This window comes from Rhea pennata, chromosome 14, assembly GCF_028389875.1.
Source record: "Rhea pennata isolate bPtePen1 chromosome 14, bPtePen1.pri, whole genome shotgun sequence".
NCBI lineage: Eukaryota > Metazoa > Chordata > Aves > Rheiformes > Rheidae > Rhea > Rhea pennata.
In genome coordinates, this window is record NC_084676.1 from 19,138,427 (window position 1) to 19,161,257 (window position 22,831).

At 56.9% G+C, this 22,831-nt stretch overlaps 1 protein-coding gene across 1 annotated transcript in view; it reads right to left on the bottom strand.

Annotated features, from left to right (window-relative positions):
• The window catches only part of TCF7 (transcription factor 7), a 59,180-nt gene continuing 36,349 nt past the window's right edge, over positions 1 to 22,831 (bottom strand). Inside the window, exons 4-12 of the mRNA XM_062587069.1 lie at positions 19,220 to 19,352; positions 16,054 to 16,144; positions 13,315 to 13,401; positions 12,039 to 12,149; positions 11,719 to 11,881; positions 11,018 to 11,125; positions 7,209 to 7,257; positions 5,244 to 5,316; positions 1 to 297 (exon numbers count right to left, since the gene is read on the bottom strand). Coding sequence (XP_062443053.1) covers positions 6 to 297; positions 5,244 to 5,316; positions 7,209 to 7,257; positions 11,018 to 11,125; positions 11,719 to 11,881; positions 12,039 to 12,149; positions 13,315 to 13,401; positions 16,054 to 16,144; positions 19,220 to 19,352 — 1,107 coding nt within the window. The 3' untranslated portion in view covers positions 1 to 5. The remainder of the gene's footprint in view (positions 298 to 5,243; positions 5,317 to 7,208; positions 7,258 to 11,017; positions 11,126 to 11,718; positions 11,882 to 12,038; positions 12,150 to 13,314; positions 13,402 to 16,053; positions 16,145 to 19,219; positions 19,353 to 22,831) is intronic.

The following is a 22,831-nucleotide window of genomic DNA, read 5'->3' on the forward strand; positions in this document are numbered from 1 at the left end:
CGGGACTACGTCCCCGCGGGAGGCGCTGCCGCCGCGCGGGGCGCAGGCGAGCGCCTCGTGGTCGGTCTGGAGGAGCAGGTGGCGGTTCTGAGGTGCACGGAGCCGGGGAAGGGGTCGCTTTGCTCTCTGCGCGCGGGATCGGCAGGGGCGGCAAGCTTGTCGGAAGGAAAAGCGGAGGATACGCATCGGAGTGCATCGGGGGGAGAGGGAGGGGAGTCTATAGCACTTCCATCGGAAGAAACTGGGCTGGCACAGCGTCCTTCTCCTTGTAAGTACCGAATGCACTTCTTTTTCCTCCTAAGAACAGTGAAGAGAGTTATCTGTAAATAAAGGGTGAATTCACAGTCATTTATAAGATGTAAGCCATTGCAACATTCAGCGCAAACGTGGGGCACCACGTTAAAACCACCCCTGTTTACGGTGACCCGCTCCCGCTCTTCTCCCTGGCCTTGGCCTCGGTCGCGCTCTGCGCTCCCTGCTCGCCTTTGCCGGCCTCGTGAGCCTGGAGCTGCGGGGGGAAGGGGCCGCGGTGCGGCCTGCAGCCCCCCGCCGCGCTGGGGAGCCCCCGCCGGCGCCGGCAGCGCGTTCCCGGGGGTTAGCTGGCCCTGCGGAAGCTCCGGGTCGGCCCTCGGCAGCCTCCAGGGAGCCCGGCTTTGGCCTAGGTTATTTTACTTGAATGATTCAATGCAAGTTAACTCAGTGACCGAGAGAATTCGGATTAATTTTCATCTGCCCCCAGAGGAGCCAGAATTATTCACAGCTCAAGAAGGTACCAAAGTGTCAGTATACGAAGAGCCAAGCGCTGCTCCCTACAGAAGCCGCTTCGCCCACGTTACCCATCGGGATTAGCTCAGTTGGTTAGCGCGTGGTGCTGCTAATGCCAAGGTCGCGGGCTCAATCCCCGTGCGGGCTACGCTGAGGGTTGGACTAGATCATCTCCAGAGGTCCCGTCCAACCTTACCATTCTATGATTGTATCATCGAGGCACCGTCTTTCTGATGTAAAAGGAGCAGCTACGTACGCGGCTGGCATAAATACGGGCTCAGGCCGTGGGGCTCTGTGGACTGGCGGCACCAGCTTCCACGGGGCCTCCCCCTTCCCATGGGCTGCTCCGTGGAGCCCAGGGCTCCAGCCCTGGTTGCTGGTACCCCTGCCCCGCGCGAGGTATGGGCCTGGACCTGCTGGTGTGGCACGCTGCACGGATATTTTGCCCTTGCAGTATCCTTCTTAGATGTGAAAGAAGAAGCCCTGCTTTTTTTTCTTGCAGCAAGTGGCCCTTCCTGTGCCACATGCCTTCCCTGCTCCTTGTGACTGGATTTTGCTGCTGGAAGAGCACACTGTTACAAGAGTTGAATTCCGATGAAAAGGCCTCGACCCCTCAAAATATGGAAAAAAAGTCATTTCTCACAACCCCAGCACTAATGTCGCCCAGCCAACCATACCTCTACTTCTGGGGTGCTGAATGGGGCAAAGAGGCTCCCACGGAGATGCTTCCAGACCATAAAATGCTGCATGCGCGCACATCTGCCTGCTGCATGACCAAACCAAGCCCCTGCATGTGGTCAGGTATGCGGTGCCATCCTGGTGCAGGACTAGGTACGACTAAGTCATCAAGCCACGTGGCCCACCACTCGCGTGAGCGTCTGGGCCATGCTCTCAGTTGGACACTGCAGACCCACACACGTGGGGAAAAGGTCTCTGTGATGCCCTGCCTGGACCCCTCCTGTCCTCTCTGAGGAACACCTGGGAAAGAGGCAGCAGGATGCAGTACACTGGCCAGCCACCTCTCGCTAGCTCATTTTTGGCTTTCCTTCTACAACAACACAAGTCAACTCAAACTCTTAAGAATGTCTTTGTGTGGCTCATTTTGTGCCGCTTCCTGGGCTTGTGCAGACTACATCTACTCACTTTTTTTGCAGCAAAAGCTTTTGGTCTCAGTCTATACATACAGCTCTGAATCTCAAAATGCTCTACACGCGGTCCTGCAGGACCTCTGTGCAGTGACGCAGTTGATGTGAAAGTGCTCAGCTGCTCGGGGTTGAGCAGGAGTGGCGAGCCCTTTTCAGGAAAGGGGAAGAACCTGGCCTTGGACTGGCTGGCAGAAGACAGCCTGAGGCTGTGCGATCCCTTTCTTCGGATGCTAACCTGGTGGGGGGCCCGAGGAGCCACACGTGGCTTGTGGATCCTTTGTAACTCACTGCGATTTGGAGGGTCCATCACCTTTTAAGCTGCTCTGCTGTTAGCCTAGCTAAGAATAAAAGAAAATGGTGACAGTGCCCACGGCTTTTCTGGACAAGAAGAGATGATTGCTGTGAATTGTCTCTTAGGAAGCAGAGCTACAAGTGCAGAAATGCAATGTGGCTGGATATGAGAGGTTAGCCAGAACAAGTATCTGAGTGAACCTACAGCCAGCCCTGTGCTTCAAAAGCTTCACTGCCATACTTTCTTTTAATGGAGCATGACAAATAGAGCTGGCGGAAGATTTATCCACAATAAAGACTGTCTAGGTGAGTATCCACATAGTGGCACCTATTGCTGCTTTTCCAGTAAGAAGCCCCTGGCTTCTTACCTTATGTTCATACCTTATGATCTCGGTGCTTTAAAACCAGAAATCCTGCATCGAACTTTCTGTACCTGGATTTGGGTATGATTTCACCCCATCCCTTGATGATTCCACTAAAGCAGCACTATTTAGCCTATGGTTGCCCAAGTTCCAGGCATCACCTCACACACTGGAATTACTTCTAACTCTTCCTGGATAGTTAGAGTTAGTTCCTTTTATGTTGTCTTCTGTTGGGCATTCAGGTTTCCCTCCTCCTCAGGTGACAGATCCTCTACGGCACCTGCTTTGACTCCTCCAGAGCGGCTCAGTACAGAGTTAAGCAACAGAGTTCTCTAGATGGCACCTTCGTAACCTTAAGGGCAGCAGCTCCTCTGCGGGAGGTGGCCTTGATGACTTTGCAGCCATCCAGCTACAGCAGCCAGAAGACCATTTCCCCACCGGTCAGCTCCCTGCCTCTGCTGTCTCATTTGAGGAAACCAGATCCAGCGGGGAGTGTGCTAATGCAGGCCCACACCGTCCGCTGAGCTGCCTCGTGAACACCCAGCCCGCGTGAGCAGATGCAGTAACTGGTCCTGTATTAACACGACTCTGCGCTGGCTGTGACCAAGAGATGCAGCATTACTAGTGCCAGTGTCACGGTTAGCCATGGTGACCCGGTTAACGTGATAAGGAACACAACAGCCCTGCTACCCGGAATAGCTAACACTGAGGTCATTTTACATTGGCTGTAATTTTACAGCGTAGATAAACCCTGGGAGAAGCTGTATTTTCCACACACATTTCAGAGGCAGCTGCAGAAAGAAGAGTTTCAAAAACCCGTTTGTAAGATGACAGGCAAGTATCCATCCCTTCACTGCTCTGATCTGATTAGAAAATACAGGGAGAAAGTAGATCTGATGCTAGAGATGATTACTGATTAAATGAACCCTTTAGTGGTCTACAGCTAACATGGCTATTATTCAGCTACTACATATCTATCTATCTAAAAAAATATACAGGTATAACTCCCTGTCCCTAAAGCAAGCTGGACCAGTTTGTCCCAGGGAGGTGAAACCTCAAAAGCAGGAACATGCTGTTTCAACCAGTTAAACATCTCCTGGCATGGGAGGGAAATTCGCCGGTGGAAGTTTCTCTTAGCGGGTGCCAGGACCAGAACGCACAGGGCAGAAGCCCTCGAGCTGGCAGTAGTACATTAGTACTGGAAATTGCAGAACAGCTGTTACTAAAGCTGTTACTTTAGTGGCAAAGATTGAAAAAAACCCTGAGAAAGCATGCTAAGGTGCAAGAGCAGATCGGCGTTCGTGTTCCTTGGGCAGCACCGCGCAGCGTTAGCACCGGCGCTGCACCAAGAGCGTTCACACGAAGCAGGAGCGGCGCGGTAAGAGCTGCCCGGAGGCCGGCAGTCGTGCCCTGCGAGGCGTCAGCTCGGCGTTGGTCTTCGTGTCCCGGCCGGCACTGCTGCCGTGAACGACGGAGGCCACAGAAACACCTCGAGGACATTTAAGGGAAAGTATTAATGCGGCTTTAAGGGAACTCTGTCCTGCTTCTAAAGTAGGAAAAAATCGTGCTTGAGTGGCATCATCTGCTGTATAAATTGCAAGCACAGGACACTTCTAAGCTACTACTAAGCAGTAAAAAAAGCCCAGAGAGAAAGATAAGGTGTGTGCTGGTTCACAGCACCCAGAAGTACATGAGGGACTTTTTGTTCAGCCTCCTTCTTCCTGCCTGGTGACACTGAGCTCGTGGTCAGGGCAGGGACAAAGCTCCTTCAGGATATAATCAACTCAAAAAATAGCTTTGTGGAGGGTTGCTGGTAGATTAAACAGTTTTAGCTGCGATAAGCACACTATGCAATACCTTCCCCTTTAGTGCAAGGCCAACAACTCTCAGATTTTGCTAGACAGACTCTTTATGTGTTGGCATGTTGCTCTGTGCTACGGACCACAGACCTCTGCTGAGGCTGCATCCTCTGCTTGCTTGGGTGCCCAGGCCCAGCACTGGCCGTGAGCTTTCTCTGCCTGCATCCATTTGAAGACACTTTGAACTAGCTCATATTTGTTTGGTCCCTGCTTTAAGATTTGCTATTGCCTTTAGGTGATCATTCCTTAGAAGCTCAAGGCATGGAGCGCTTGCGAAGCGTCTCGTTGCTTGAGGTTATCACGCCCCTAATGAATGGAGCCACTTGGTGAGCCAACAAGAGCTGGATCTCAAAATACGTGGTTAGTCTCAGGTATAAATAGGAAAAAAAAAACCCACCTTAACTACTCACTCCTGGCCCTAGGATGGTATTTTTGAGACAGGGAATCATTAAAAGGGGAACAGAAATCCCACATCAGGACTTTTCCTAAAAATAGGTGGGGGATGAGAAATGACTCAACACCAAAACAGAGAAACTTCTAACACCAGGGAAGGAAGCGACCCACAAAGCATGTCAAACATGACACGACGTTGCCTGCCAGGGTAAGAAACCCGGGAGAAGTTTGGACCTAGCACCTCGGCCAGCAAATGCTGCTCTGCGCCCCGGAGGAAGAGCGGCCGGGGGTGGGGGGGAGCCCCGAGGAAACCCCAGACCCGCTTTGCCCGGAGCAGCCCCGAGCGGCGCCGCCGGCTCGTTCGCGTGTTAGAGGAGCCCGGGAGAACCCGCAGCCGGTGCCGAGGCGCGGAGGGGGTCGATACACACCTGCACGGGCCGCACCAGTCCGTTTGTTGGTTGAGGCCAAAGCGAGCTCTGCATTTCTTAGGAGAGGCAGGATCTGAACACAGAGGCATGCGCGGCGGAGAGTGGGCAAGGCAGAGGCACAGAGAGGAGGAGCAGCAGGAGGAAGAAAAGATGCAACGTCATTTTAGCCACTTAGCACAAAACTAACAGACCGCAATCCCGGTTTGCTGCAACGCAACTACGTCGGCACCACCTCTCCTGTAAAAAAGCGACCGTTAGGCAAATATCAAAGACCACGTCGAGCAGGCTGGAGGAGGAGGAGGAGGTCTGGGGACCGGCCTCCAGCTCGAAATTTGGTGGGTTTTGCTCTCGCTCCCTTGCGTTTCCCTAGCTCAGCCGCTTCCTTCCCAGTCCGCGGGCGGGCGGGCAGAACTCGGCCCCGGTACGGGCGACGACCGGGAAGGTCACCCGCCGCCCTTGGCAGCACGTCCGATCCCTTCGCTTGGGAAAAGCTGCCAAGCGCAGCAGGCGCCGAGCCTCCCGCCGCGGGAGCCTTCGCGGTGCAAGAGGAGAAGAGGAAATATTGCAGAAGCAGGTTGAAAGCAGAGTTAGCACCAAGGAGACCTCGGCCTGGGCAACGCTACGCTGCCTCCCTGAACTCCCCTTCCGGCTCCGCGGCCCTCCCCGAAACGCTGCGCTGTTGCTGGACAAACGTGCCACTGACCAGGGTGAGGCCCAGTTTCCGTGGGTTTTTTTTCCCCTCTAGTGCCACAAATGGGATTCAAACAACATATTTCTGTGCTAGCTTCAGATTCCCTCCCTCAGATACCACTAGTGTTTCCTGCCGTTCCACCAGCAATCGTTTTCAAGCCCATAATGGGTGAAATATTGTTATTTTTATACTACACATACAACATACATCATATAAGCCTAGAAGTTTATATTTCCCTTATCAGTCTAGGCACTTAACGCAAGGCTGCAGGATTCGGGTTGCAGGGAAGCGTAACCCACGGCCACAAAGCTGGTGGAGCCAGGGCGGCGCTCGCAGGTAGCAACCACCCCACGAGCCGTCCAGGCTCCGCGGCAGGGCTCCCGTGCGGAGGGGCCTCGGCACCCCTGCCCTGCGCGGCACCCTGCGTGGCACCCTGCGCGGCACCCTGCGCGGCACGGCCCCGGAGCCAGGAGCCTCCGCAGCGAGCGCTTCCGGAGGGAGGCAGCCAACAGCCTATCGTCCGGCTAACTTAATTTCATCGAAAAGCAACGAGCAGCGACTGCCCGGCGCGCTGCGCGTGGGAAGAGCTGCGTGGCGGCCGGGCAGCGCTGGCAGACCGCAGGCGCTGGAAGGACCAGGCGAGCAACGCCCGGCCGCTGCGGCCCTGCAGCACAGAGGGTGTTTCCCCCGCCCCGGTATGGTAGAAATGCTTCAAAACTCAGCGTGGGAATAGCCTTGGACGAGGCATGGGGAAATGTGCGTGGAAATGGCTGAAATCTGCCAAAAGGTTTCTAATAAGCAGAATTTTGCAGAATGAAGAAACCTGTCGTGCTGCTGCACAGGTTTGTAGTGTGACTTGACTTGAACTCGAGGTCACTGAGAAGAAAAACGAGTTTTTGGGCAGTCCCCCCCTACATGCCAATACTGATGCATCTGAGAGGAGTTTTTTTCAACTAGCTGACGGGGGCATGGTTTGGAGTGGATTAACTTTCATGTCAGATTACATGAAGTTAAACACTTGCCCAAACCTGATCTTTCCAGTCTTCATGAACTACCCATGTTCTAGTTCAAACATATGCTTAGGAGTAAGTCACAGAAATGTTAACTTACTATGCCTTTTAGAAAAAAAAGCATATTTCTTTAGTTAAGATCAGGAGGATAAAACAAAACACGGCAAAACACGACAACTGCTTTTCCCTTGGATAATCCACTCCGAGCAAAAGCAAAGTGACAACTACGGAGGAACGCACTCGGCTTAGTACCAAGGCATTTACCTGAGCTGGAATCTTGCTGCTTTTCCCGTGTTCGTCTTTTCTTTTTCCCCTAAGACACGAAAGGAAAGGACCGTTAGTCTGCGCTCCCAGACGAGCAAGGATGCTCCCTGAGGCAGGGGGGCCCGGAGCGGAGGGAGGTCTGTGGCTCCCGGACCCCGAGTGCCCAGGTTATTTATGCAGACACCCCTTTCCCCCCCCCCCAAACAGCTCAGTTCAATACCCATGAAAACAAATCCAGTGGGAACTTTCAAAGGAACTATCATCACAATCATCAAGTGTTTTCACAAATGATTACGGCTGTCATTTAAATTGCACAGATTTATTCTGGGCATGTATGGCAAAAAATCCCCCCGCCCCAATTTCCAGCACCCCAGAGCCCCAAACCATAGGTGTTCTGACTAACCCCCAGCATGCCAAAACCACTACGCACACAAGCTGCACAAGAGCAGCAGGAGAAACTCGGCGGGCAGGGAGGCCACGTCGCCGCGGCCGGCCACCCCGCGTTCGACGGCACGTCTGCCCGGTGCCGCTTCCCGACGAGCCTGGGCAAGGTCAGAGAGCGTGAGGAGCCTCCGCGGTCGCAGCGGCGCTACCGCTACGGCCGAGCCCCGATTTGCACTGTAGTCTGCAAAAGAGCTTGCAAGGGACAATTTCTGCGAACCCAATGCAATAAAAAAACGGGTCATCTCTGCAGGGCGTTATTTTGCATGATAATCCAGCTCTTTTACTGAATTCAAAGAAGCACTGGAATAAACCACAGCAAGGTTTCACCTGCGCTGCACGGCAGGCGGCTGACCGAAGGATATTTAGGCAGAGATGGCCCCGATGTGCTGCAGAGCTGCAGCGGCCCCAAGCACATCGGTGGGAGCCCATGGCCCGGCGGCCGAGGAGCGCATTACAGTGTAAAAACGGCAACTCAGCTCTGTAGAAATATACCTAAAAGGTGTGCAGTGCAGTCAGCTTGAGATGTTTGTTGAAATTCTAGAGATGCGAGCTTGTCCTGCTGAGCCTCATGCTACTGGGTGAGAAACCCGACTTTTGCTTTAGGAATGCTGCAGGTTTCCATTAACCTCCAGGACTGCAACAGGAATCTTCAGCTTCTGAGACCTCCGAGGCTCCAGGGAGGAGAGATGAATACCAAGACGCCCTGGTGTAACGCTTTCTCTGGAGTCACCTTGTACTGGGACCTCACTACTGGGACTTGCCCGTGCAAGTGTGCTAGAGCTTTTAGGCAAAAATATAACAAAACTATAATCACTGGCCTATCCTGATATGTGTAACCTGGGAATCTGAACCATTTTTGCTCTAATCAATGGAATTAAACAAGATCTCCATCATTTCACAGCTCAGGACTCACCTATCGGTCTTCTGTTTTCTTCACTCTAACAGCAAAACACAACTTTATCCCCAGATTTGCCTCTCTGGCCCAGAATACATACTAAAGCTCTTTATATCCTACTGGCTTTATTCATGAGGACACAGGAGAGCTGGAGCAAATCCGGCCTGCGTGAAAAACGCAGCTGCCAGGGCTGGCTTTGACCTGCGACTTCTTTTTATACGACTTCTTGTGGTTTGAGTGAAGGTGGAAAGCTCCTAACTGCGGTGATCTCTTCTGCAGTGTGGGAGCAACTGTATTTCCTGTCTGATATCCGAGTCACGTGCCGCCGAGGTGACCTACATTCCTCCTCCCCGCGCGGCAAAGCTCCGGGCACAGCAGAGCCTTTCTCGCAGAGACCACGAGCCCGGCGGCAGCTCCAGCCCGGCGCTGGGCGAGCGCTTTCAGAGCCTGGGTGGCCCCTAGCTGCTCGGTCCCCGGTGAGAAAGCTCTTGTGGAGGGAAGAAACCAGCTGTCTCAGAGAAGGGACAATCCAGGGGGACACGGCCGGACTCCAGATCTCACAGCAGAGCTCTCCAAGTTGATGGACAGACCTCTGAAGAACCATGGCAATGCCCTCCAGCCACAGCCACCGCGTCTCCCTCCTTCTCAGAAAAGGGGCAACAGTACCAGAGAGAGGCCGCGGCTCCTGTCTGCTTTGACAGCGTTTTCTGGGATCTGATTAAAATGTCTTCACAGAATCACTCTGTTCCCAAGTCTCCCTTTTTGCTATCAGCTGCTAAAATCCAGCTCGCTCCATGGGGTGAGACTGTCCGAGCGGCTCAGCGCTGGTCCTACCCTGCCAGCCGCGGTGAAACTCAGCTCAGAGCTGCTCGCTTCTGAAAATCCCCCTTTGGACCCAGTCAAACTGACTGTCCAGAGAAAGCACGGTGCAGGTTCCTCTGCTAGTGGCCACGGACGTGGCTTGGAAATGGCCACCAAGGCCGGCGAATCTCCTTTCAGGGAAAACCGGGCAAGGCCACCACTGCTGGCCACTGCAGCTCCAGCCGCTGATGGCCACTGCTGCTCCAGCGCTCTGCCTACGGGCGCTCCCAGTCTGGCGCTCAGCAGGTTTTGGGGTCGTTAGCTAAATCTCACTGCTGAGAACCACCGCTATTTGATGAGTTGCTCAGCTGTCCTACCCAGCAGCTGCTGCCTGCTTTTGGGGTTGCTTTTTCTTTTTTTCCCTTTTTTTTTTTTTTGATCTGCAAAGAGTTTTCTTTTTTTCTCCTCTCGGCAGCCTTGGGTGGTGAAGGGGCTCACCAAAGAACTGGGCTTAGCTTGCGAGCTGCCAGCGCAGGCACTGCTGTCGTCTCGGTCAGACTGCGACCGGGCCGGGTGGAATCGCAGCTCCAGAGGGAGGACAGAGTCGGTGGCTGCAGATGTCCCCGCGGCGCAGCACGGGGATGGCTGCTGGTGAAGCAACCCCACCAAGAGGTCTGAAGCTGAACTCCACAGCCTGGATGCAATTCACACAAAGCAGCTTTCATTTTTCTATTTTGCCTTTTAAAAATTACTTTCCACTGCCGTGGAGGCTTCCCTAGGACACAAATTGCAAACGAACTGTACTGGGGAACGAGCTTAACTCGCAAGGACTGCCTCCCGGCGACCCAAGGCACCTGCCGGCGCCTGGCAGAGCGGTGGCATTCCCCGCGGAAAGGCCACACAGCTCGCTAAGGATTAGCAGCTTTGCCGTGCTGCTGAGCACCTGGCAGCGTGGCTCCGGCAGATGCACCTGAGCCAGCCACGGCAGCGCAGGATTCAGCAAATCCCCCTCCGAAAGTGGAGTACGGATGGGGCTGAGCGCCGCGCTGTCGCCGTTACGGAGCCAGCAGTGCCAAGCCAGGTGACGTATAAAGCTCATGCACGAGCACAAACTGAAGAGTTCAGTAAACTGCAACAGCCTTCTTAAGACTCTCCTGGCAGCTTCTCCCCGTGCCTCTTTTCTGAACGGCTCTGCCTGCACGGCTGTCCTGGGCCAGCCTCTCAGGACTGCTGCCTGAGGTTCTCCAAGGAGGAGCTTCTGGGCAACTGAACCTCCAAAGGTCATTCACACCACTTAAAAGTTCATCTTGATTCAGTATAAATGGTACTGGTATTTACGGGGGCAGTAAGTAAACTGCGTGTATCATCTCTAGTTGTTAGGAAAGTATAATGTTTACGCTACAGCTATGAACACTATGATTAACATGCCAAGGGGACGGTCAAAATACTGCTGAAATGGGCATTTCTATCCGTACGATTGCACAAACATCCTGCGCGGCACTATGGCTGTACAGCACTAGAACGAGCGCCAAGAGGCACTCTCAGAAACTACAGTAACCGGCAAAGACAGTAAATTTGGTAGAGGACAGTTTTCCGGTTCACTAGACCATTCCCAGCGGCGCTATGGGGGGGAGGGCGGTCGTTAGCCCCCGGCGCGTTGACCACTCACGTAGTTATCCCGGGCGGACCAGCCTGGGTAGAGCTGCATGTGGAGTTGCCGCTCCTTCCGCGCCAGCTCGTAGTACTTGGCCTGCTCCTCCCGCGACAGCGCGTGCCACTGCAACGAGAAGCGCGCGGTGAGACCGGTGGGACTGGCTCCGCGGGGTCCTGGGCCCTTCAACCCCCGGCCCCCCGCCGCGGGCGCTGCCGCACCGCGACGCCGCGGCCACGGTGGGGAACCTCCAACTTGGCAGGGCGCAGCAAGAGCGCGCGGCTGCCCGGGCTGAAGAAAAGCAGTGGTAGGTAGCAGCAGGCCAAGCGGCGCTGCATGGTGGGTCTTGCTGGGGACAAGTGTCCTCCCTCGCCAGCCCTCGGGTCTCAGGCTGACTGAGGAGGATGGAGGATGTACGCACGGGACCAGGGTGGCAGCACCTTCGCTACTCTCAAAGCTCTGATCTCCCTCCGAGCAGTTTCCCGTCGCGGACAGCAGAAACCCTTCGGCTGCCTTGCCCGCACGCCGGAGGGGATGTCTCTAAACACACCCAAGGATGCTCTAAAAATCAGCGCCGGGCATTTGCAGGCCACCGACTGCCCAGGGCCTTCTGGAGAAGAGGCCTGACGTGACAGAGCTGCTTGGCTCCTCCGGGGCGGCGGAGGGGACGGCGGCTCTGCCTGGGGATGATGGGCCCCGAGCCCAGCTCGTGCTCTCACCCTCCTTCCTAAGATCTGGTTGATGGCCGCGCTCTCCTTCAGGGTGCACTCGGCGATGACTTTCGCCCGCATCTCTTTCATATACAACATGAAAGCGTTCAGGGGCTTCTTGATAGTGGGCTTCTTGGCTTCCTTCTCTCTCTTTGGTTCAGGTTGAGGTTTCCTTGGCAGAAAGCAAAGAGAAGCAGTTAGCACGGGGAACGCTGGGCGGGCGCGAAACCCCGTCGATCGCAGACATCAACGGGGACAACTCAGGCGCGCGCCAAAGCGCTACCGCCGCGGGGAAACGCCGGCTCTGCCCGCCGCGACTTCTGACTTACATGTTTCGGTCGTAGTGCTCCATCTCCTGCTTGCCGGAGTGGGGCACGATGGCCGGGTGCGGGATGCCGGTGGTGTGCATGCCGGAGCCCAGCATCAGCGGGTGGGGGAACCTGCAAGGAGGCGCGGGTCAGCGGGGCCGCGCCGCCCCGGCCGCGGCGCGGCTCTCGCTAGATGGCACTCTGGGTTTGGAAGTTGCAGGAGCAAGACCGAGCGAGCGGGAGGACGCGGCAAGCACAACGCTGGGTGCCGGCCGGCACGGGTGGGCGAAGCGGCGGCTGGCGGAGGCTGCGGCACATCTGGCACATCTGGCAAGCCCGGGGCGCGGACCCGGCAGAGCCACGCTCGGGCCCTTCCTCTCCCGCCGCGGCTCCGCGCGGCTTTAGCGAGCGATCCCCTGCCGCCCCAAGGGGAACACGCGGCAGGTCGGGAAAGGCCTTCCCGAAAAAAACCAACCCGCAACCTAAGCCGGCCGCGCAGGGATCGGCGGCTCCTCCACAAGGCGTTCGCAGCTACCGCGTCCCCGCTCCTGCAATATCTCATTAGCGCTGCAGGAAGAAACAACGAACTCCAGCCGACGTCTGGATGCGAGAGGTGAGGACCACCCCTGAAGAGGACCCGAACTGCAGCCCTGCGGGGTGCGCCTGGCCTCAGCAACGTCGCCCACCGACACGGCAGCGAGCTCCCGCGAGCTCCCGCCGGCCTCCGAGCCCCGTCCGCGCTCCGCGGAGTTTCTCCGAGCTTGGTGCTTTCTGCCCGCGGGAGACGGGCGCCTCGGTAGATACGCTGGCACCCGAAGAAAAGCTGCTTAGTTCAACGCAGCAGCAGCAGAGCCCGCAGCACGATCCTTGCCGGCCCAGGCGCGCGGCCTCGTCCGCGGCAGCCCCGCGCCGGTGGCCCCGTCCCCGCGGCGAGCGGCGGCTCCCGCGCGCCCGGCGAGGCCGCGGGAACCGGGAGCTCCCTGCTCTCCGGAGAGCGGCTCGCTGCTCTCGTCCTGCAAGCACGGAGTCCGGCGGGGAGCCTTCCCCGCGGGGCCACCGGCGCTCTCCCCCGCCGCCGCGCCGGCACGAGGCGAAGTGCAAGCGAAAGCCGGCGGCGCGGGTCGCTCCCGGGCAGCTCCGCGTACGTTCATGGAAGGCAAAACGGGGCCCGTTCCAGCTCGCAGGGCTGCGGCGGCGCCGCCGCGCCGTTCAGCCTCCTCGGTGCCGGGCAGCTCGTCTCGGGCCCGCGCCGGCGCGGGGGCTGCAAGCTCCTACGGCGCGCGCGGCTCGTACTCACCTGGAGAAAGAGGCGCCAGGGGAAAGCGCTGACGAGTACGGCTGCCTAAATCCACATGACGGGAGCGGATAGACAGACTGGCTCTGCCTGGGATCGGGAAGAAAGAGGCTATAAAGTACCCACAGCGGCGCGGCCGCCCCCCGCGGCTCCCCGGCCCGGCGGCACGCCGGGTCCCCGTGCGAGGTCCGCCTCGGCGCCCGCCGCCTCCCGCCGCCCCCGGCGCCGCTGCCTCCGGCTTCGGCCTCCCGCCGGGAGCGCGGGGCCCCGCGGAGGGTCCGGAGCCACGACGGCGGGACCCGGGAAGCAGTTGTTCTAGAGGCGGCGGCACAAAGGCGAAGCAATGGGAAAACCGACCCCGTCCCGGCCTCCTGGTCCCGTTTTTCACGCGGGAGCAGCTCAGAAATGCCCCGCTCTCTTCTACCGACCCGCCGGACGATGCTCCTGGGCTAACGCGGAGCAGGGCAATGCCGGAGCCCGGGAGGCGCCGGGGCTCCTCTCGCCCCGGCGGGCAGCGGCAGCTCGCAGCCCCTACCCGAAACCGGGGAGACCTGTCTGCTGGGGGGGAGCGAGCGATCCCGCTCGCGGCCCTCGGCAGCCGGCGTGTAAACACCCCAGCCAACAGCCCCACGCCGCTGCCGCCCCGTCGGGAAACCTGAGCCGCCTTTGAAGTCTGGCATTCCTGCCCCAGGGCTCAGAAAACGCTCGCAGTTAATCCAGAAGTGACACGCATTCCTCCAGCCGGCCAAGACACCAGGGTACGAACGGATCGTGGCACTCACCGCTTCACCCAAAGCGATTCTGACACGCAAATTAATTCAATTGCAGAGTCAATCCCTGATTGCTGGGAATGTGCAATTAAGGCTTGCATCGCCCCGGCACGGGGGCTAGCGGAGGGGCTAACGAGGCAGCGCGAACCCCGAGCGAACTCACCAGACCGGCCCCCGCCGCGCTCCCGCTCGACGCCCCCGACCGGCACGCCGGCCGGCGGCCGCGGCTGCTCACCGAGCTTTACAGAAACGCAACTTAGCGCCCAGTTTTTTGCAAAAGTCGTCCCGCGGCATCGCTCCCTCCCTCCGCCGGGAGCCCTGTTACTGCCCGGGGGGAAGCCAAGGCTGAGACGTAACCGGCCTTTAACACATCTCCGCGCAGAAGAGTCCCCCCAAAAGCAAGCGCTGGGCGTACGCCGGGTGCTTTGGACGTGGTTTTGTGGCTCCTTCTGCAAATTTCAGGCAGCAAGAGCGGCGAGGAAAGCCCCGCGGCAAGCGCGTGCCGCTGGAGCGCCCGCTCGCCGCCCCGCCACGCCGCTCCTCCGCTCGCCGCATCTCCCCTGCTAGTCACCAGCGGACGCGTCCGACCAGCCCAGCTGAAGGCACCAAGCCCTGCCAGGGGCTGCAGCGGCCGCCAGCAACACAGACTTCCTCCACGACCAGCAAATAAACAAAAACCCTTTGAAAAACGGAATATTTTTTTTTTTTTTTTAGCAGCTTCCCATCCCGGAGAGCGGACCTTGCGCTTGGCACACAGGCTCCTTGCTCACCCCCAGCAACTTCCTTCAGGTTCTAGCACAGTCACTCCAGTACTTGTTTTTCCTGAGGATGAATCACATCATACGAGGAGTTAAATCATCGCCCAAGAGTAGCAGATTTAGCACAGAAAGCAAAATGTAATCTCTTTGAAGCCAAACTCTGTATCAAAGGCCCCAGCCTCTGCTTCTTTGTGGTTAAATATCTGGAACAAAAAATTCACAAACAAAAAGAAGGCCAACTCTTTACTCGGCGTTTTCATACGTTTCGCTTCTCCCACTTTTGCAGCACGGCCTCACGTCCCGGCGCCGTGCGTCTCGCCGGGGTCTCGCCAGCGAGCAGCAGGGAGGACGTTGCTCTCTGCCCCCCGCTCGGCTTCAGGCTCGCCCCGGTCTGCCGGTCCCCGGCGCAGACTCCGAATCCTCCTCCTCCAACCACAAACCTCTCCTCGTGCCTCCGCGGCACCTTCGCGTCACCAAAACGGATTAAAAGCTGAAGAGCCGCTTTGGGAATACGGCAGCTCCTGCCTGGCCAGATCTGCTGCCTCAAGGTCATCTGCTCGGGACGCGCGAGGCAGCGCGTGGGAGCCCTTAGCCCCGTCCCCGGGGCGGGTTTCCCCGAGGACAGGGGCCGGCAGGGTGCGGGTCCAGGTCTGCCGGCGCCTGGGACCCTTGGGGAGCCAGCACCGCGCGCCCGGGCGAGGTGCCCAGAGCCTTCCTCCTCCTCCTCCTCCTCCTCCTCCTGCCCGCTCCCTGCCGCACACAGCCGGTGGGGCCGGCGTCCTTCGAAAGCCGAACACGCCGCTGAGCTCGGGGGAAACCTGAGCGGGGGGGAAAATCGCCCCCAACTTGCGAGGAGAGGGCAGCGCTCCTGGGATTTCTGACCCGCGTACGGGGTTGGCCGCGAGGGAGGAGGCGGCTCGGAGCCGCACGAGCAGCCGGGTGCAACCTCGGCTCCGCGGATGCCTCAGCTGGGACAAGGCCAGGAGCTTCTCCGCGGATCCGCATCCCGTTTCTGCACCGGGGTCCGTAACACCCCTCCACGGCGCAGATGGCAGGAGAGGCAGGGCTGACAGCACCGGCAGGACCACAGCGAGCGGCCGGTTATTGAATAACCCCCATCGCGGTGCGGAAAGCCGGCGCGAGTCCTGATCGGAGGCGGGAGCCCGGCGAGGCCAGGGCAGCGGGGTCGGGGATGCGGAGGGGCTCGCACTCACCAGCTCATTGAAGGAGTGATCTGTCCGACTCCGCCAGGAGGGAGGGGGTAGAAACCAGGGATGTCGGATGTCTGGGAAGGACGGTGCACTCCTAGGAGAGGGCAGAGGGAAAGGCTTGCAGACGGCAAGGAACACATACGAAATGCCTTGCTGTTATACATCCTGCAAAGGGTAATTCCTCTTACTGCTGTCCTGGTTCTCTCGGTAACGCAGGTGGAGACTGCGTTCCTTGGCTAGGGAAGCCGGCTTGCTCCTGCACCAGCGTCCTCCGCGGAGCACCGCACCGGTCCCCCGCCGCGACCCCCCGAGCGCCCGGCGGGAGCATTACTTCCGCCTGGATTTGGGAGGATCTGAGTCTCCGTTAAAACCGGTGCTTTCCTGATGCTCCGCGGGAGCCGAGGAGATGCAAACCTGGGTGTTGTGCCAGGTGGGAATTCCTCTTACGCAAGGGGAATCCCTGCGGGATCTTCCTCCTCCCTGCTCAGAGGAGAGGAGACAGCCAGAATATCTATCGTTTTCTACCAGCTGGACTTCAGAACTTGCTCCGTGTCCTCCACGTGGAAAGAGAGAGCGTGGGTGTGCGGCAGGGCAAAGCACAGCCTGGGAAACGTCGTGCCGTGCTGGGACACGTGAAATGGGATCCAGTGCTCCCCGAGGCTCAGCTTTGCCTAGGCAGGATTTTAACCACGTCTCGGGATATGTGTTTTCACAAACACTTGAATTTTTTACAATTCACCCTGGTGGCTCTCTGCTCCTATCTCTGAGGCCAGCGCAGTGGATGTTCCCTTCAGACATCTGAGCTAAAACAGCAGGAACTTCCCATGTAAAGCAGTAGCTATCAACCACCTGCAAATGAGCCTCACGCAAAGAATCGGGCACTGAGATTGTTCAGCACCCGTCCTGGACAACAAATGCATTTATTAAATTTGTGATTAATTGCAAACAGCTTGCAAATTGAGGAAAAGTCTGGATTATTCACCCAGAAGTGTTAATGATAAGTTATTACTTAGGAATGGCACCAGTGGACTCCAAGCATCTTATCAGAAGATAACTGAAAGAAACATATAAGTGAACAGAAAGGACTACATAACTGAGTGTGGAGGTTTGCCTGGAGCTGTGCTGCAGGGGACACGGCACCCTCGTCTAGATGACACAGGGGCCAGCTCCAGGTCAAGCTAAACCCAGCATCAGCACTGGGCAGCTACCAGGATTTCCTGAAATTTAGACCTCCAATAATAAAAGCTGCCTAAGTCAGAGCACACGTTATTCTCGAAGGCCCAGACAGGTTAAGCACTAGCCATTGACTCAAGAGATCCTGGTGGTGCCTCCTCGCCTGTAGAACAGACATCAGAAACAGCAACCCTTCAAGTAGCAGCTGAAGCAAACAGGAAAACGATGACATTCAGCCCAAAGTTTTGCTCACGTTGTATATTGTGGAAGGTTTTCTTTTGTGTCGAAAGGCAAGGGAGTTATCGCTGTAGCCTCTCTAGGTCATTTTACTAGTGACTGTGACTTGTGGATTCCAAATAAATTCAAATTGATGAGCTTCTCAATAAAGTACTTGCTAGAGTGGGATGAGGTAATTTTTGCTTCTTTTTGCATATTCAAATTCTATTTATATTATTCCTCTAAGGCTAGGAAAATCAATTGAAATGAATGTTTAACTTCTTTCTTAAGCACTGGGGTGAGAAAACAAGAAATGAGACAGAGGCTGTTCCCCATCAACTCTCCACCCATGAAATACTTTAAAGGGAAGCCTGTAGGATAACAGGAGACATTCCCATGACAAAAATGGAGATGGGGCATATCCAGATAAAGGAGGAAGGAAATAGGAGTGCCGGGGGACACCACAGATGCAGGCGGACACATTGCTGAGATGGCTCATGGACACCTCTGCAAGCCATCCCCCAAAGTGGCGTGGGTAAGGTGCGTGGTGTTGTGTTCCCTCAAGATCCAAGGGAGACGCACGGAAATGTGCACGCTTCCTTTCAAGATCTGGAAATCTGCCACTACTTGAGCTTTTAATTCGTTAACTCTTCGCGTTTTCCTACTGACCTTATTATACTCTGGTGGCTGACAAGCATTTGTTGGTTGGAAGAAAGCCAGGATGCATCCGGGTATCTATTACCCCAGATATAAATCCTTCCCCTTGGTGACGCTGACGGGCCCCAAATGTGGCCTCCAGAGTTCAAATCAAAGAGAGCTCAGCATTGCTTCCAGAGTATCTGTGATGCCCCAGTGGTTTTAGAAATGGAGTTAACCTGGCAAAGTTGACATCTGCTAGACAGTTTGGGAAAAAGAGCAACTGCGGAGATCTTCGATGAAGGTCTTGCCCGAATTGCAACAGTTTGTTTTTGTGCCTTGGGTTTTGCACTGATTTCTTTGCTCGGATGAACCCTGAATCCTTCCCACTATGCAGTCTGACAGAGAACTCTGAATTTGCTCACTTTCCATGAAATCAAGACTAGGCTGGCGCAGAAGTTTGGGTTCTCTGAACAGATTTTTTTAAGATTCTGTTGCAGTAGCTAGAAGCTTGAGAAAAGTTTGATTTTACAATCCTCTTGCCTGCAAATCCCCAAAGAAAGATGCTCTGTGGGGACTTCTTGCATACGTACCTATATTTTACAGCTCAGGATTTAACCTCTCTGTACTGTACTTTCCTCTGGAGCCTCATGAGATAATTGATGCGCACTGGCCTAACACATGAACCCAGAGAGTGTGACAACCGCACAATGTGTGGCCACGGACAGACACACAGATACAAAAATCCAGTTAGCTATCAGACATCGATCCTATTTAGTCAAAATATTTCCTGTTTCAAACATTTATTTTCTCAAAATGACAGCCTGACAACAGTCTGGGTATGAGTCAAAGGAAAGATTACTTTCCATTTTCTGGTTGACTCCTCTGCATCATCTCTCAGGCTCCGGTCTGATCTCGAGCTGCACAGGCAGCTTGCACAGGCTGCTAAGCACATTTGACCAGCAAGGTCGACGCTTTTGATATCAAACTCCCCTTGGCCGCAATTATAAAGAATTGCCTAGAAGTTAAACCCCAATAAACTCCCGGCACCGAGCTGCTCACGGTACTCAACCTTCCCCACCGATTTGAGAGCAGCGCGGTGACAACCCCGATTTCCCCGCTCTCGGCCCCCTCCCGCCGTTACCTTGCTTCTGGTTGATGTCGGCGGGCAAGTGGGGCGAGTGGGAGCCGTGGCTGAAGTGGTCGTTGCTGTAGGGAATGAGCGGGGTGAGCGGGTGGACTCCGTGCGACGGCTGCACCACGGGAACCTTGTTAGACTGCAAGACACGAGGGGAAGGGAGGAGAGGGGTCAGGCCCGGAGCCGGGGGGGCCTGCGAGCCTCTGCGAGCACAGGTCCCCAGCGGCTCTCAAGCACAAGGCAGAAAGTGCCCTTGCCTAAATAAATAAACGCCACGGCATCCTGCAAGAAAAATGCAAAATGAAGCAGTGACACAGCTGCAAGCTGGTGTAAATTTGGCCAGCAGTGGAAGAGCGAGGCCAGGTGTAGATCAGCCCAAATCGGCACGAAGCTTTCAAAACCTAGAAGCTTTCTTTTTTTCAATTATGAATTTCCAGCATCTTTTATTGCAGGATGAACGCTACAAGCACCTTATCAAACGCAGTGCCCCTGTTGTCTGCGCTGCACCGGCACAGCCTGTCACGCTGAGCAACAGGCATTTTTAGGCAAAAAACAACAAGAAACCACCCACTTTCCCTCTCTCTTTTGCAATTACTCCTAGTTCCTCCCAAAGAGGCCATGGGGACCCAGCACCTTTTCGAAGCGCGCGTCTTCGTTCAACGTGACGCGGAGCCGCTCCGCGCGTCCGGGCAGAGAAAGGGGGGGAACCCGTGCGAGGAGCCGCAGCGCTGTGCGGAGCTCCGCGCGCGCCCCGTTTCGCCCGTGGCCGCGTGGCGGGACACCGGGATTCGCCCCAGTTCGAGCCGGACCGAGGAACAGGACCGGGAGGAACCGAGAGCGGCCCGCGCGCGCAAGCCGTCCGGGCGCGGGGAGCCGGGAACCGCCACCGGGACCTGCAGCGTCGCACGGGGGCATCCGCAGCGCGTCTGCAGGCACTTGCCGCGCGACGTCATTTTAGACGCCCGCTCTAGGTTCACGGCTGCCTTTCACCTCGGTAACGATTTCGCTGGGGCAGAGCGAGCACGAAACGCCGGTCGGGTCTGGGGGGTGTTGTGGGGCAGAGGAGCTGCCCGGGGACGCGTGCGCCGAGGCTCGGAGCTGCCGGGAAAGCAGGCGGGGAGCCTCTGGCAGGTCCCACGTTTCGCATCGCAGCTCGGAGGAGGAAATCCGTGAAACAGAAAGGAAAACAGACCGGCCTGACGGGGACGCGGCTCTGCCCGTCCCACGAAGGCTGCTCAGGCAGACAGAAAGCAAGCAGCACGGAGTTGTCCGCGTAAGAACGACCGCAGACCTCCCAGCTGGCTGCCCGCGAGCTGCGGACTCGGGGCGCACGCGGAAGGAGGTGCAGCGCAGCCGTCCAGCGACGCTCCCCGGACCAGCCCGGCGGCGGGCGGGAGCAGAGGCTGCAGCCGGCGCCAGCGGACGCCGGACCGCTCCGCCGGGCGCTCGCTTCTACGCGCTTCACCGACTTCCCCTGGAAGCGCTCGCCCCACGCTCGGGCCCGTTAATTTGCTTGTTAATTTGCAGGGCAGCCGGGGGAAGGAGCAGATCAGCCAGGACCTCGCTCCAGAAAGGATGCAACACCGGCCCGGTGTTTTGACAAAACATGGATTTTCATTAGGAAATGGTGATACATCATAACCAAAACCTTTCTGGAAAACACCTGGTATTAACAGGCACTTTGACTCTTTTTTTTTTTTTGAAGACTGATATATTTAGTCTCAACTTGCTAAAAATGAGTAGTTTTACATTGCTGACTCAGTTTTATTTTGCCAGCTTGAAAGATGACTTTTTTTTGTTTAAAAGCTTCACCTTAATCATAGCACAGTGTAACACAGGAAGTCAAAAGCCAAAATCAGAATGAAATGATCAAAACTAAAAATTTCCACAGACTCCGCTATTCTCCGGGGTTTTAATTCTGCAGAAATATTAGAGAAAAATGGTTTTTTTTCCTCTCTAAAGAATTTCTTTCTGCTCGGGCCAGCCTAGGAGAAGAGCCCGCGCGCTGAGTTTGCAGCTGGTCCTCACACAGGATACGTCCTTTTGCACGATGTTAATTTTCCTGGGGTGTCATGTCCGCTCGCTGCTCGTCGCGCACGTTTTTCACGAGGAGAAGAGAGAAAGGAGGAGGCAGACATGATCTGCGCTTACAGATCCGCCAGGGCTGCACCCACGGAAACCACCTCGGAATCGGGCAGCTGTAGAGACGCAAGGGAAACCTTAAAAGTTAAGGGAAAAGGGCACGTCAGGAGGCAGAGTAGCACTCGTGACCAAAGCGACGAGGGTCCCAACCCACCAGCAGAGACAGAGGAGAAGCCGCGGTGGCGAAGATGCCAGGCAGAGCGGAAAAAGCTCCCAGCCGGAATGGGGCTGGTGCACGGGCAAAGAGCCCCATGCACACAGGGCACCCCACCGCCGTAGGAGATCCTACACACACAGGGGACCCCTATGCACACAGGGGATCCTGCAGGCATAGGGGGATCCCATTTATGTAGGGGACTCCATGCACATAGGGGACTGCACCCATATAGGGGATGCTGCAGGCACAGGGGACCCTGCAGGTGCAGGAAACCAGAGACCAGGGAAGGGGGAGAGATGCCAGGACGGCGCGTGGCGCCGCGGCTGGGTCCCAGCGCCCCTGGGGACATGACCCCGCGGGGCGCTGAGCTCTCTGCAACACGGCTGGGGTGCAGGCAGGGGCTCGCACTGAGGCTGTCGGCCTCCGAACGCCCAAACCGCAGGTGTGGGGAAGTGCCGGGAAGCGCCTGGGACAGCTGAAGTTCCTGCAATCACCAGCCCCAAAGGAAAACAAATGAGGGCCGTACGGCAGAGAAGCCCCTGCCGAGGGAGCTGCCATCCCACCCAGAGCGGCCCGGGAGATACGCATCCCGTGGAGCATTGCTGTATCCCACGGAGCATCGCCGTATCCCACGGAGCATCACTGCATCCTGTGGAGCAGTGCTGTATCTCACGGAGCATCACTGCATCCTGTGGATCACTGCTGCATTGCGCAGAGCATCGCTGCATCCTTTGGCATGTTGCCACGTCCTGCAGAGCATCGTTGCATCCCACGGAGCCTCATCATCTCCTGTGGAGCATCGCTGCACCCCATGGAGCATCGCTGCATCCCACAGAGCCTCATCATCTCCCGTGGAGCATCGCTGCATCTCATGGGCCATCACTGCACCCCGCGGAGCATCGCTGCATCCCATGGAGCATCATCACCTCCCGTGGAGCATCGCTGCATCTCACGGGCCATCACTGCACCCCGCGGAGCATCGCTGCATCCCATGGAGCCTCATCACCTCCCGGGGAGCATCGCTGCATCTCATGGGCCATCGCTGCACCCTGTGGAGCATCGCTGCATCCCATGGAGCCTCATCACATCCTGCAGAGCATCGCTGCACCCCGCAGGGCATCGCTGCACCCCGCAGAGCATTGCTGCACCCCGCAGAGCATCGCTGCACCCCATGGAGCATCGCCGCCTGCCCTGGCTGGCGTTTCCACATTCCCCCTCACCAAGCGCGCCCACGCGCAGCCCTGAGTGCTCGTCACTGCCCATCTCCGGCGACCAGTGAGGCAAAGCACCCCCCGGTCTGTAGATGAGTAGTCCCCCAC